The sequence below is a fragment of the Hypomesus transpacificus genome, chromosome 2 (assembly GCF_021917145.1).
Source record: "Hypomesus transpacificus isolate Combined female chromosome 2, fHypTra1, whole genome shotgun sequence".
Lineage (NCBI taxonomy): Eukaryota > Metazoa > Chordata > Actinopteri > Osmeriformes > Osmeridae > Hypomesus > Hypomesus transpacificus.
In genome coordinates, this window is record NC_061061.1 from 8,726,915 (window position 1) to 8,742,125 (window position 15,211).

The following is a 15,211-nucleotide window of genomic DNA, read 5'->3' on the forward strand; positions in this document are numbered from 1 at the left end:
GGCTGTGAGGAGCAACACAACAATCAATGACTGACACACACACACACACACACACACAGAATAGTCCCTGTCAAACCATACACACACCATCTCCCTCAGGTTAGTTCGAACACGGCATTCTAACGTATGGCTGATTGCTGTCCTCACTTGGTAAGCCACACAGTTCTCGGAAATCCCTCGAAGACAGTCATGTCATAGGAGAAATAGTAGAGACCAACTCAGTAGGAACACATGTCCTCAGAGCAGCTGCGTAGAGTTGCAGGAGCTTTGAGTAGCTGACCAGAGACGCAGTCGTTTGGTCGTTGATCTGTCACACAGTAGCCTTTCAGTCGTGTGCCTCTGTCTCTGCTTTACTAGAGATAACTGAACAGGAACACGCATGCACACAGAAAGACAGTCAGGGAAAAACATGCACACGCAGACCCAAGCAGCCACACACACACACACACACACGACTCTGGTGAATGGACCACACAGCTAGACCCAGAAACTCTGGCACCAGGAGAGTGGTGGAAACGGGCCAGATTTCCACTGAGGAAAAACTTAAGCCCTGCGAGAAGGAGCGAGCGGAGACAATCGAATTACAGCTGGATATCTTCAGACAGACAACGGCTGCTTGGTGTCTCGGCTCCAGAAACGTGATGAGAACCACGATGATCCTGCCAGGCCCGTTCGATATCCTGCATCATGCCAGCCCGGGGTGTGCTGGCGGTTATAGAGCCAGCGGAGACGAGTATGTTTGTGCCAAACAATGGCGACCTAGTTTAGGAAAACCTGATTCAAACTATGATCGTGTCAGCTCACGCATCACCCGGGACTCTTCGTGTCTGTGTATGCTGTGTATCTCTCTGGATAGGAGCGTCTGCTAAATGACTAAATGTGTATAAGTCAGGCCCTGGCTAGTGAATACTGGCTAGTGTAATATGAGAGAGAGAGATCGAGAGAGAGAGAGGGAGAGAGAGAGAGAGAGAGAGAGAGAGAGAGGGAGAGAGAGGGATAGAGAGAAAGGAAAAAAATGAGGGGAGCGAGAGAAAAATGGAGCGAGAAAAGAATTAAGAGCAAGACAGAGGGAAGAGAAAGAAAGTGCTAGAAAGAGAGAGAGAGAGAGTGAGGAAGAGATAGAGAAACACAAAAGGCTATTAGCATCCCAGAGACGGCTGTCCTCAGCCTCCTCCTCTTAGCAGCGTCTCAGCCTCTGCCTCGCCTCCTCCTCCTCCTCTCCTCCTTTTGCTCCACTCCCAAGGGGCTCTTATCTCGGGCTGAGGGAAATCTGGCCAATTATAAACCTCATCTCATCCTTTTTCCTCTCCTCTCCTTCCTCCTCCCTCTCCCTGCCACGCAGCATCCTCATCTTTGCTCTCTCGCAGTCACACCTAAAAGAGCCAATTATACCCACTTACCCCCCTCTCCCCCCTGCTGTCCTCCGTGGCCTCCCACCTGACTCACCCCCCCCCCCCATCTCCCTTGCTCCCCCCCAACCACCATCCCTACCTACCTGTGTCCCACCCTGTCCCATGCAACCCCCCCCAAACACACAGATACACGCACACAACTGCATTTGCATGGAGAGGGCTCTAACCCAGCATTGTGGACAGGGAGGGAGAGGAGGAAGATAAAGAGGGAGGGAGAGAGAAGAGAGAGACCTAATTGCAGGGGTTATATTTAGTGCTGGGTCAACATTTCCCTGAGAAAGAAGACAAGCTCGTTGGCGCATAATGATGCTGACTTCATGAAGTACCTCGTAGAGATGATTCCCCCCCCCCCCACACCCCTGTCTCCACACACACACACGCACACACAGTAGGAAGGCAGGAAGGGGGGGGAAGCAGAGGGGGGAGGAAGTCATTCAAGTCCAGAGCTAGTTCCGGAGAGGACGCCGCAAAACCGGGGGGACGGGGGGGGGACCTGATTGTTTAAGAGTCAGGATATCCTGTTTCTGCTGTGCAGAGCGTGGACCAATTACATGACTGGAGCTGGGAGCGCTCTGACACAAACACCCATAATTCATGGAGGGCATGCGGGGGCGTGATGCAACATGAGACGGAATACAGTTACTCACATCAACAGAGTTTACTACCTCCAAGAACCCACTGAGGCTGTGTGTCCCACCCACCCCCCCCCCTTCCTATTCCTTTTCCTCCCTCTATAGCTTTCCTCCCCCCTTCCTATCTTTCCAGAGGTCAGGCCAGTTCCAACACAGTGTGTACAAGTGGAGCCCCCTCATCTTAGGAGCCGCTGTGGGTCATGGATCACAATGGAAGTGCCTTCATGTTTTTTTGCATTTTTCAGACTATTTGCCAACAGAAAACACACACACACACAGCCCAGAAAACAGTGGGCAGACTGGAGAGGAGCTGTCTGCAAACTGCCCCTTCTTTGCGGAGCATGTGGAATGTCAGGTCTGTTTGTGAAGTCATGATTCAAACATGAGAGAGCTGGTAGAGGACTGGAGGAGAGGAGGAGAGAGAAGAGAGGAGAGAGAAAAGAGGAGAAGAAGAGGGGAGAGGAAGAGAGAAAGGAGAGGAGGAGAGAGAAGAGAGGAGAAGAAGAGGGGAGAGGAGGAGCGAGAAGAGAGGCAGGAGAAGAAAGGATATGAGAAGACTACAGTGGAGAGGAAAAGAAAAGAGAACAGAGGAGAAAAAAGGGAACAAGAGAAGAAAAGGGTAAGAGAGGAGAAAGGGAGAGAAGAGCGTTACCTAGCTGGTAGAGAGGCTGGAGGTCTGTGTCTGAGTGGGCCGTCAGGTTGGAGAGGAGAGCCATGGCGTTCTGCATGGTTCCACCCAAGAGGTTCTCCTGGTGCTCCTGCACAAACACAAACACAAGCACACAAAAGGAAAACAACATGAGGTCAACAATCCTGTAGTCTTCATCCAGGAATGTGTGGGCAAGGTTTATCACCCACAACCACATCAGCTATAGGAGACCTGCGTGTGTGTGTTGATATTTTCTTCTCATCCCTGCCTTTCGAATGCATGGGGAACACAAACTTCCACTAGGATAGAGGACAAACAGAGGGATGAAGAGGAGAGGGAGGTAGAGAAGCAGAGTTAGAAGTTCACGGGGCAGTATCTCTCTCTCTCGGTTTTCCTCTGAATCCTCAAATATTGAGAGCCTGCGGGCAGGATTCAGTCGAGAGCTACCGTGGCAACACCGCTGCAGAAGGCTTGTTTACATAACGACTGCTCATCCAAACACACCCTCATCCACCTCCTCCCCACACACACACACACACACTCAACACGCCTGCGATTCTCTATAGGCTCAACATACCCAGTCCTACCCTGTTTTCTGCTTTCCCATCAACACACCACCGGTGCTTCCACAAGCAGAAAGACTGCAGCTGAGGGAAGATAGCTGTTGCCCCCCCCCCCCCCTACCCCCTCCCATACAGGAGTTTAGCTTCTGCCTTCCCCTGAGCGCCACATACATTACTGCCACGACTGCTGGCAGGAGGACCCAGCTGTGATGAGAAAAAAAAGAAAACACAGTCATCTGCATGTGTGCAGCGCTCCTTGCTGGGAAATTGAGTTTTTCTTTACGCTAAGCTAAGACGCAAGGTTTCAGGTGAGCAAGGGGAGTGTGGTCTGGCTCGGGAGGGGAGGGAGAGAGGGAGGGAGAGATTGGGAGGGAAGGAAGGGAGTGGGAAGAGGAGGAGAAAGAGGGGAAGGTTACTTTGGGACATGGGGGGAGCTGATGATCCTTGACTTCCTGTCTGAAGGCTGCATAATTATCTAGTGAGCAGGGCAGGGATATACACACACAGACAGAAGGAAACACACACACACACACACACCAAAATCAATGAAGGCCATAATTAAGGTCCGGGATAAGGCGTAATAGTGCTCCAAAAAGACTTGATAGGGAGAGAGGTAGAGATGGAGAGAGAGAGGTTCCCCCAAGGTCCACCACAGTCCCCCGGAGGAACAGGGGGAGTGTAGGAGTCTCAAGGCCCAGGTCCGGAACAGCTATCTGGGCTAGGCCATCTGAGAGGAGCAGGGTGCAGGGTCATGCATATATTACAAGTCCTTAAGGAATACATAAATGGCAACATCGCTTCTTATTGACTGGCCCGCTCCCAGCTTGTTAGCATCCTGGGTGCAGGTGGAGTGTAACCTTTAAGAAATGTGACTAAAGAAAAGTATGCCGTTCCGGCGCACGGTTGAGATTCAACTCTCAAGTCTCCGGGAAACAAGATAACGGGAAATGAGCAACTTTTCAACTCTCCTCCTCGCCCACCCTCCCTCCCTCTCTGCGATGCCCTGGTTTTTTTCCCTCTATCTGATCAGTAGTGTAATATGTGGTGGGATTGTGGAGCCCAGAGCTGGGACATGATCTTTGCCTGCCTACCTGTCTTCCTGCCTATCTGTCTGTCTGCCCATCTGTCTGCCCATCTGTCTGTCTACCAAGTCATGCTCAGATCTTCCTCAGGACCCAACCCCACCAGACCAGAGTGTGGCTGTGCTGGAGGTCTAGGTGAGACCTCCACCACCCAGCCTGGCAGCGGGCTCAGATGAGGCTCTCTCTGGCCGGTGACGGACCCAGCGCTGGCCCTATACAGTCAGCTCCAACTCACGTGTGTCAGATCTGAAGTGAGCGTTCACTGTATGCTACGGTTTCTACAATACGCAGGGAGTTGCATCATGGCCTGTTCTTCAAGCAGGATACCCCTCCACTTGAGGAGTCTTAGGAGTAGTCTTACATAGTCTTAGCTATGTAGGACGGAGACGTTAGAGTTTGCTCATCCCCGACTGAAAGACGATTTGATTTGATGGCAGGGAGATTGACTCATTAATATCTGACTCCAACTTTGAAAAGTACAGATATTGTTACCTGTAACGTCCTGCGCTAAAGGGTCAACGACATATCTCCGATGTAGGTAAGAATCATTCCTATGCTTGATCAGGGCACCGATCTCAAGACAAGCTTATACACTAAACAGCTGTTAATTTGATTTTATGGATATGGAATAAACCACCGTCACAGTACACAAATGGACCCCCAGAGGCTACGGTAAAACTAGGGAGCATTGAAAGCCCAACTGAAATAATGACTCAGAGGCCTCAAGTTGACCTAGTTCAAAAGCGTATATGTCTATGAACAGTTAATAGCCGTATCAATCCAACTAGCTCAGTGTATTCACTGCCTTAGTGTGTGAGATACGTACGAGGAGAACCAGTGACTTGAAATGCAAAATAATACGTCTATTTTTTAAATAATAACCTAATCAATACGTACTGATAATGAAACAAAATCAATACTAAAACGTATCTTCAGAGAAACCATCAACAAAGGCAGTCGCAATGAAATTGTACTAGGCACCTAACGCACTGGAATTCGTAAGGTATCCAAAACTCAAAGTGACTGGTTGACCGTCTCCTTATATACATCTAATCTGCATTCTAAAATAGAGACACCCGCTATGTGAAAGACAAATACAAATTGTAATTGGACCATCACCGTCTTGCTCAGTGGCTGCAGCAGACCAAAACGTGACACCTTTGGAAGACGAAGGAATATGGAGACACAATTGGATCTGCTGCATGCACTAACTGTGCAAAACCTTTAAAGTATCAATCGCACAAGACTGGACCCAATATTAACACGCCATGCGTAAAATAAGAAACAAAAGCATATCAAACATGACATGAAAAGCTCTTTAGAACTACACCGATTAAGACCACTGACAGGTGAAGTGAATCACTGATTATCTCGTTATCATGGTAGCTGTCAGTGTGCGTGATGTATCAGGCATGAAAGGCAAAACATTTTTGTCCTCAAAGTTGACGAGTTAGAAGCAGGAAAAACGGGTAAGCGTAAGGACTTGAGCAGCTTTGACAAGGGCCACATCGTGATGGCTAGTCTACAGGGTCAGAGCATCTCAAAACCGCAGCTCTTGTGGCGTGTTCCAGGTCTGCACTCGATCAAGAGTGGTCCGAGGAAGAAAAAGCGGCGAACCGGCGACAGGGTCGTGGGCGGTCGAGGCTCACAGTGGTGTGAGTCCTTCTGGTGCAAATGGACGACTGTCCCAGACGAATGTCTGAGTGACCAGTGACAAAGGGGTTTGATGATTCAGGTCTGTGCCAATACAGCCCTACAGCAGTGCATGTCAGTCATACAATAACTGCTATTAAAAACCCTCAAAAAGCAATATTAGATGCATTTTATGGTCTTATTTACACTGTGTAAAGGTATAGCAAATTTAGGATGCACGCACTTTTACCTGCACACCCGAGTGTGTCTGGCCTAGTTCCAACCCCTCACACTCTTACCTGCACACCTGAATGTGTCTGGCCTAGTTCCAACCCCTCACACTCTTACCTGCACACCTGAGTGTGTCTGGCTTAGTTCCAACCCCTCACACTCTTACCTGCACACCTGAGTGTCTGGCCTAGTTCCAACCCTTCACACTCTTACCTGCACACCTGAGTGTGTCTGGCCTAGTTCCAACCCCTCACACTCTTACCTGCACACCTGAATGTGTCTGGCCTAGTTCCAACCCCTCACACTCTTACCTGCACACCTGAATGGCTTGGCTAAGCTTGCCTCACTAATAGCTACTGTACAGTACAGTTCCCTAAGCAACAGTCATTGCCTCCAACTCCCGTTGCAATGCAGCTATTGAACTACTGTGCGGACCAAAGGATGACTGGCAGAGGTGTTGAGTTGCCGTGAGATGTAACAGCTGCCGTGAGACGGAGAGATTGTGTTTAACTCCGCTCCGGGCCTAGCTACTTGCTTCTAGAGATAATTCGGTCCTGAGATCGATATTTGTCGCACTGCAGTCCTTTTCTTCCTTTCAGTTGATTCTTTTCAGCTGTTAATGAGAGCAGAGGGAATCAGAGAGGCAAAACCGACCACGTGGCGTCTCACACTGTAAAATGGCATCGATCCTTCTTGGAGGGAGCATGACATTTTGATAGGCTTTTCCTCAAACTATTTATTTTTATATCGAACCCAGAAAGACAGCACAGAGCTTCCGTCGGTGCTGCTGACTGTTTTCCCAACCACCTCCACTAAACATTCAGCACGCGCCACGCGGGGATCGGAGCAATTAGGTGGAGCGGTCTGCTGTTGTGCTTTTCTTGTCGACCGCTGCCTTTAGCCTTTAAACAAAGCCTGTTGATGTGTCTCAAACTGACAGTCAGGGCAGTAAACCGTCCAAGCCTCTCTTCGATAGTCGTTAAAGGCTCGGCGCCTCTCCCTCACTGCACTTACTCCAAACAGAGAGACACTGCGTAGATACACGTAGATAGACGGACAGACACACACACAGGTAGGTGAACACGCAGAGAGACATACAGGCTGACACACAGGCGTACAGAGAGTGAGACAGGCAGAGACACACACACAAGCAAGCCAGGCCTTCCAAAGAGACAGACAGGCAGTGAGAGAGACAGAGCGGGTATTGAGTGGCAAAGGGGGCTAGCTGTGCTGGCCAGGGCGCGAGGGGCCGGAGGTAAGAACAGGGACGGTCCCATGGCTCTTCTTTAAGGATCAGGAGTGCTGATGCGGCCAGCCTTAATCAATGGCCCTGCCAATCACATCGGCTTCTCCTCGCTGCACTCATTACTGATCTCCATTAGGCTTTCTCCCCCTCCCATCGTTTTCCTCTCCTCTCGTCTCCTGACCACTCTGGGGCCAAATCAATGTCACTTTGACTGGGAAACTGCTGAAATGGACTTTAGAGTGAGAGAGAAGAGGTCTATTTCACTTCTGCAGAGGCTAGTGGTTTGGATAAACACAACCCAACAAAACCACTACCCTACAGTACGGCCCCTATTTAGCACAAACACTGTTCGGTACTACCAAAGACAACATGTTGTTTGTGTTTTCACACACAAACAACGTCCAATACAACCACCAGTGCAACATAACTACAGACCAACACAACCAATATACAATGAAATGATTACCTGACAACAGTTCTACACAACTAGCAATCAAAACAAACTATCCAAAATAAACAGACCAACGCAATTACTATCCAATACAACAGCACAGGCACAACCTATGAACACAGATGAGGGAAGGCACACGTATGTGGAGGGTGAGTGTGTGTGTCTGAGATACCATGTCCCACTCTTCAAGGAGAGTCAAACTAACTAACTTAAGGGCGAGAGGGCTATGGAGAGCAGACAGCACTAATCAATCCACGCCTGGGTAATTCAGAGTGCGTTGCGCTGCTTTTACAAGCAAGGCATTTCACAGGCTGCAGTGTGGTGTCGGCGAGGGCAGTGAAGCGTCGCCTTCATTAAACACTATGTTTTACTACAGCAGGGGACAGGGAGGTCAGGAAGAGAGACTGAATGTTTACTGCAACATCAATTGGTCGGCTGAATATGTAACCTATGTGTGTCATTTTAAATGTGGGTGGACTTCATATTTTCACTCCATTAATCAAAGCCCCCCTCCCGCCCCACCCTCAGCTCTGTCACTCAATTAAACATGCACCCTGATAGGTCATCGGTGGCGAGCCGCATTAGCATAATAAATCAATAAAGCTTCAGCAAACAGGCTGAGATGATTATGGAGAAAGAAAGAGAGAAAGGGAGAGAAAGGGAGAGAAAGGGAGAGAAAGGGAGAGAAAGACAGAAAGGGAGAGAAAGAGAGAAAGGGAGAGAAAGAGAGACGCAGCCAGGCTAAGGGGGGGGCATTTACGAGCTACAAAGTCTAGCCCAGCAGAATTCCCCCGCAAAAAAAAATACTTTGAATTATGTTCCAATAGCCCAAAGTCCTCCCCGCCCAATGTGAGTCATATATTTTCATGACAGAAGAGAAAAAAAGAAAGAAAGAGAGGGGACTGAACCAGCAGGGTTTGTAATGGGCCCTTTCATCCTATCGCTCCTTTGGCTGCATTTTACACCCCGGGCCTTTTGTAAGAAGGGGAGAAGGAGCGCAGTATTGTAGTGGGAATTTGACAAACCATTTATTGGTCCAAGATCGCTTTCCTGCCCGACCACAAGAGAAAGACAAAGTGGAGGTGATAAATAAATCCAGACTGAGGCAGACAGGGGAAACACTGGAGGAGAGCGAGCCCGGAGAGAAACAGAAATGATGAGACGGACAAATAGAGAGAAAAATAGGCCGAGATAGAGAGACCGAGAGGGGTGGAGGGAAGACAGATAGAAAGAGGGGATCCTTACCGCAATGATCTGGAACACCACAGGCAGGATGCGGCTCGGGCTGATGAGCCTGCAGAATGAGAGAGAGAGAAACACAACAGACATTACTGCGGAGCCCTGAGAAGCGCGTTGAGGTTAAAGAGAAGCGACGTAACACGGGCAGACAATACTAATCAATCCGCCTCCCGATAGTTATTCAGGCCATGTTCTCTCCCAGAGATGTTTGACATGCTTTGGCATTAGGCCCACGTCTGAGAATCCAGCCGAGCGCTACTTCCCGTCAGAACACAGACGTGTTTACCGCCGTAGAACACAGAGGCCTGTTCTGTCTTCATTAGTTTGGAGCCCGGGATGCCGTCTTGGGGCCCTGCGGGGCTACGGAGGGGGGCTACTAGTTCATTAGACAGCTGTGCTGGGTCCCAGCCCCGCACAGAGGAGAGCTCTGATCAGTCATGTGAGGAAACCTCCTCTGATTGATTGACTGGGAACGGAGGTAAAGAAGGAAAGGAGAGGGAGATGGCGCGACGGGGGAGAGCGAGAGACGTCTGACACCTCGGAGCCCAGGAGTAATGGACGTCTTTATTAGAGATGACGCCACTCTCCCGACGAGCCCTGCTTTATTGATTAAGGCCTTTTGATTCCCAACCAATTACTGCTGGTACATGTGTGTGTTGAGAGACTGTGTGTGTGTGTGTGTGTGTGGAGGTGCACAGAGGACCAAACGTAGCACAGAGGCAGTCTGGGTAGATATAAATGAGCTAGAGGTCACCCTCAGAAAAATTAATTACAGCAGCTCTCCACATAAGTATGATGTATGGCGAGGCTGGGGAGACATTCTCCAGAGCTCTCTGGCGTCTGCCTCCTTGGAGGCTCCCTTCTACAGTTCCGAAAAATGGTTTCTGTGTTGCAGTCGAACCATTGTGGAGAGTACCAGATAAGGCTAAATACCTCTGCATTAGAGCAAATCTTCGCTGCAGTGGGACAACTCGACAAACGAAGGTCAAATAGAAAGCTAACCTGGAGCGCCCCTCACAATACCCTACACTCTCCTCCTCTTTTTTTAACGTTCTTTTCCCTCTCTCTCCACCCGTTCCCCCCCCCCCCCATCCTTCTCAGCGTCAGTGATCTGACCTCCTGTTGGTCAGAGCAATACTGAGGCTAAACTGGGTCTGATATAGCAAGGGAGAAGGGCTTTCCAGGGAGAGAAGCTAGCTAGGGGGCTTAGCTGGCTAGGTAGGCTTCAAAGCTAGGGACAGTAGCTAGCTAGGGAGGCTAACTGGCTGGGTATGGTAGCAGGGCTGCCAACTTTTACAAAAACATTGGAGTGAGATTTGGTGGGGCCAACCAAAATGTTCCTTGCAGTTCGCACGTCTATGTTGCTACACTCCGTGTACCTGCGCCTTATCTGTTACTGTTTACAACGTTTGCAGGGCTACTTGGTTGGCGTTTTCTTTTCAGTGTGAGATATACAAGGTGTGGCGTGAGAGCGTGTGAACTGGTTTAAATGTGTGTGTCTCACGGCCAATGCGTGAGAGTTGGCAGCCCTGGGGTAGCATGCTTGGGGGAGTAGCTAGCTAAGGAGGCTAGCTATCTGGGTAGGCAGGAAGGCTAGGGAGGCAAGCTGGCTGGGTAGGCTAGAAGGCTGCAGAGAGTAGCTAGCTAGGGAGGCTTGCTGGCTAGGTAGGCTAACAGGCTTGGGAGTGTAACTACCTAGGGACGCTAGCTATTTGGGTAAAATGGCAAAAAGGTAAAGCTATCTGGCTGGGCAGACTAGCAGGCTAGGGAGACCTGCTTGAGCACACTGATCTGGCTCACCGCGCAAGCTAGAAGACTGGCTTACAGGCGGTAATCATCCTGGCTCCAGACATGGATAGGGAGTCGCCCAGGCTGATGGATGAGCTTGTGTATCCCTTTGACAGGCCTACAGAGGAGGCTAAACACCAGGCCATGGCCCCATGACACTGGCTGGCTCTTGGCTCGGTTGATGCTCCATTAGACCCTCATTACAGCACCCCGAGTTAAATTAACATTATTTCACACCACTGTAACAGCATGGCACTGATTTATAGAACAGCTAGATCAGGACTGCCTGGGTCACACTAAGTCAACATGCCTCAGTTTGTAAGACAGAGTGAATCTTTTTTGTGTCAAACATGAGTGATGAAGTCAATGGCATGTAATCCTCTCCCTTTTACCCAACAGGTTTGCGACTCAAACCTCAGTCGTTCAGTTTGTACCACACGTTCTCCAGGCTAGCAGACAGTCGGTCCAGACAGTAATCTGTGACCTGATCTTCAACATATTAAGGGGACATGAACAGCCGTTTCCGTGGCGAAGTGAGGCGGAGTGAGGACGTGGCATTTGCACAGTGTAAATGTCAGCCTGGAGACGCTAGCGCTTCATAAACGGGTGGACGCCACGCTCCCCATCACCATGACGCCAGACGGCCCCTCTGGTCTTGTTCCCTATCGGACGTGCGTGACAAGAGAATGTGGCAGATTCAGATGATTAGCCCCGCCTTCACGACACTCAGGCCAGCTAGCACAGGCTCTCCAGACTGCAGAATGCCAACACACTGAGACACTCTTCACTCATATCCCCACAAGGCCGATAACCACCAGTGCACTAATAGACTGGAACTGAACAGCTCTGTTACCAACCGGCATATTCTAAAATCATCAGTAGTGACATAGAAATACATCCTTAAAACAACATCCACATAATGCTCATTAGATTAGCCAAAAGCCTCGATCAATCCTAGAAGTGCTTGTTGGACAGTGTGTACACCTAGCCAGACACTGGCTTCATGCTGAACAGCGACGGCATGAAGCATCACTCACACTGTGAATTTGAAGTAGTCAGTCCAGGTACACAGGCCCACCATCTGTCGGAAATGATTACTATCACACACACCGGTGCTCACAGGCACACATACACACACCCACACGCAAACCCACAACGGTGCACATACACACACACAGCACGCACACACACAGTGCGCACACACACACACAAAGCCACACAGACAGGGGTCAAATTTATACTGACAGTGCTCCCACACTGATGTCCAGTCCAATCATTTTGGAGCAGAGCAGACAGGAGCAGAACAGAGCCATGCAGCGTACAGGTGACAGAAGGAACACCTGGAGTGCCCCCCCCCCCACACACACACACACACCTCCCCCTCGTTCTGCCAGCTCATCTCATCAAACGGTTTATTAGCAAAGAAAACAGGATTGAAATAGGAGAGGATTGGGACAGGAATTGTGAGGGTACGTGTCGGCAACTCAGACTCCAGGGAATATTCCTTTAAATGGATTCCATCCATACAAATCTTTCCAAGTGCACTTGGTAGTGAGCGTAGACCAGGCGTCCTGTGGTGAACCGTGACCGATCGTCCACTTAGCACTGCCGGCCAGCTCGACTCAGTGACCGGCACAGCGTTATCCAACTCCAATCAAATCGACTGTAATAGGTGGACGTGTAAGCATGCGCCTTGATCTAGTCAGTGTGTAACCTTCGTTAACCTGTTCCCAGCGCGGCCGTGGTTTATCTGCGCTAGGAGCGGTTAGCCTGACGGCGCTGCTTGGCTCGGCTCGGCTGACTGCTGCAGAGGGGATGAAAGCCTCTCCCTGCCTCGGCTAATCACCGGAGAACTGTTCAGGCTGATAGCGCTGCCTGGTGCTGTCTCTCTCTGTGTGTGTGTGTCTCTCGCCATCAATGTGCGTGTGCACACGTGTATCTACGCGTGTGTGTGTGTGTGCGTCTGCTCAGGCAGGCTGAGACCACACAAAGGCACCAACGGTCAGAGGTTCCCATAATTGGAAAGTTTGAACTCGTATCACAGCTGATAATGAGGGGGAAAAGACATACTTGTGCGTCGCCCGTTAATGTCCCAATTTGCAATCTAATTTAGGTTGGGAGCCATCAAGAGAGAGGTCTGCACTTTTTTTATAGGACTTTATCAAGCCGTGGCCAAATGCAATTTAATTTCTCATTGTAAATGTAATAGCCGTCTGTCAGACAGGGAAACACAAGCAACAGGAGGGGGTGGCAGGTTGCTGACATCAATTTAACAGTTCAGTTCGGTTGACTCCTTCACTGCCAAGGAGACGGTGGAGAAAGAGAGAGAGAGAGAGAGAGAGAGAGAGAGAGAGAGAGAGAGAGAGAGAGAGAGAGAAAGGAGATAAGAGACATAGGGACTTTTTATTACCCTTCATAATTCTATAAAAGAAGACTTTCCACAGCACTTCGCCCTCTCCTCATCACCCTCTTCCTCCTCCTTATCATGCTCCCCGCCGGAAGCACAGAGAAGCATGAGTTCTAATGACATCCGATGACGACCGCATCCTTCTCTGAGGCACACACCGATATTTACATTTACATTTAGCAGACGCTCTTATCCAGAGCGACTTACAGTAAGTACAGGGAAATTCCCCCCCCGAGGCAAGTAGGGTGAAGTGCCTTGCCCAAGGACACAACGTCACTTTGGCGGGGCAGGGAATCGATCCAGCAACCTTCTGATTACTAGCCCGACTCCCATATTTCTGTTGTCACCGTTCTTTTCTTGGTTCAGTGCTCGGGTCTTAAAGTCCTGCAGGCTCCTGTCCTGACCGAGCTGCAAGCTTGGTGTGTGAAGTCAATGGGATCCTTGGGTTAACAAGTCTATGTCTGACTGTGATGGTTTTGGCACTTTCAGCACCTTCACTCGCTAACTAACTCCCACCTTCCTGCCCCCCCCCAAAAACCACGGATCATTAACGCCAGTCGCACAGGAAGTCCAAAACCGTCAGACGTGGGCCAAACAGAAATGCCTGCACACACACGAGATACAAAACACATGGTTTTCCCGCACCCTCATCCATATTCACACACACATCCCTCCTTCCTTCCTCCCTCTCTCCTTGCCATCCTTTCCCACTGCATCTCTCCCATCCACTCCTCAGACAGAGGGGTACATGTCTGTTCCTGTTCTCTCTCAACACTTCAATCAGTCGCTTTCCCAGGCCAAGGCTTCCCCCCTCGATCCCTCTCTACTTCCACCCCCCCTATCTCTCTCCATCCTCACTCCTCCAGACCGCGGGGAGGATTCATGTCTGTTCCTGCCCCATCCCATCCATCAGACCCTGAATCTGCACACGCACACTCACGCACACGCACACACCCACACAAAGGTGACTCATCACAGAGCAGTGACTGTCGGAGAGCAGGGAACTCCCAGAGAATGGGGCACAGGGCCTGATAATGTACTCAACAGTGGCTATTACTCCTGCTTGTTACCACATAACACTTGACTGTGATCCAGGAGTCTGAACGAAATGCAGGTGCTGCCCTGGGGTATGTATGTGTGTGTGCGTGAGTGTGTGGTGAATACTAACTAGGAGCCAGAAGGCTGTAGCTTGGCAGTGATAGAAGGCTCGACACTGAGGTAAACACAAGGTGGTCATCTCCAACTGCAGGCCTCCGAACTCTCTGGTAGAGGACTTTTCAACTTTATTCACTTATTCCATCGTTCATTCTGTCTTTATCCAGACAGTACATCCTGAGTCTCATGATACCTTTAAACAACACAGGTGTTCTGTGTTTAGATAGCAGCAGGTGTGCTGTGTGTGTGTACCTGTTTGTGCGCGTGCGGTGGTTGTGTTCCCTGGTAAAAGGTGTGCTGTATGTGTGTACCTGTTTGTTCGTGTGCTGGGCGTGTTACCTGGTAACAGGGGTGCTATGTTCGCTCAGTGACACCAGAAGTTTGAGAGCGTAAACTGGAACTGGGTCAGGCTCCAGAAGGATGAGGTCATACCTGGGGGGTGGAGGTGGGCATGCACACACACACACACAGACACACACACACACAAAGACACACACACAGACACAGACACACACACACACAAAGACACACGCACAGACACAGACAGGTTATATAAAAGTAACCAGGGATGGAGTATTTTGGAGCGAGTCACAAAGTCAAAGTAATCAGAGTGACTAACTAAAACCCAGTCTGGGCTGACACAGTCTGCCGGTCTCTCGCAGGTCTCTCCTCAACAAGCCTCTGTGATGATCTGCAGCAGCAGAGGAGTGCAGTACCATCACGC

The 15,211-nt window shown here is 50.0% G+C and overlaps 1 protein-coding gene across 5 annotated transcripts in view; it reads right to left on the reverse strand.

The window, feature by feature from the left end:
• The window catches only part of ulk4 (unc-51 like kinase 4), a 75,244-nt gene that overhangs the window by 26,640 nt on the left and 33,393 nt on the right, over positions 1-15,211 (reverse strand). For all 5 annotated transcript variants that reach the window (XM_047028442.1, XM_047028416.1, XM_047028434.1 and 2 more), the window contains 3 exons: positions 14,827-14,919; positions 9,144-9,192; positions 2,697-2,802 (listed from right to left, as the gene is read on the reverse strand). In XM_047028442.1, the coding sequence (XP_046884398.1) occupies positions 2,697-2,802; positions 9,144-9,192; positions 14,827-14,919 (248 nt within the window). The remainder of the gene's footprint in view (positions 1-2,696; positions 2,803-9,143; positions 9,193-14,826; positions 14,920-15,211) is intronic.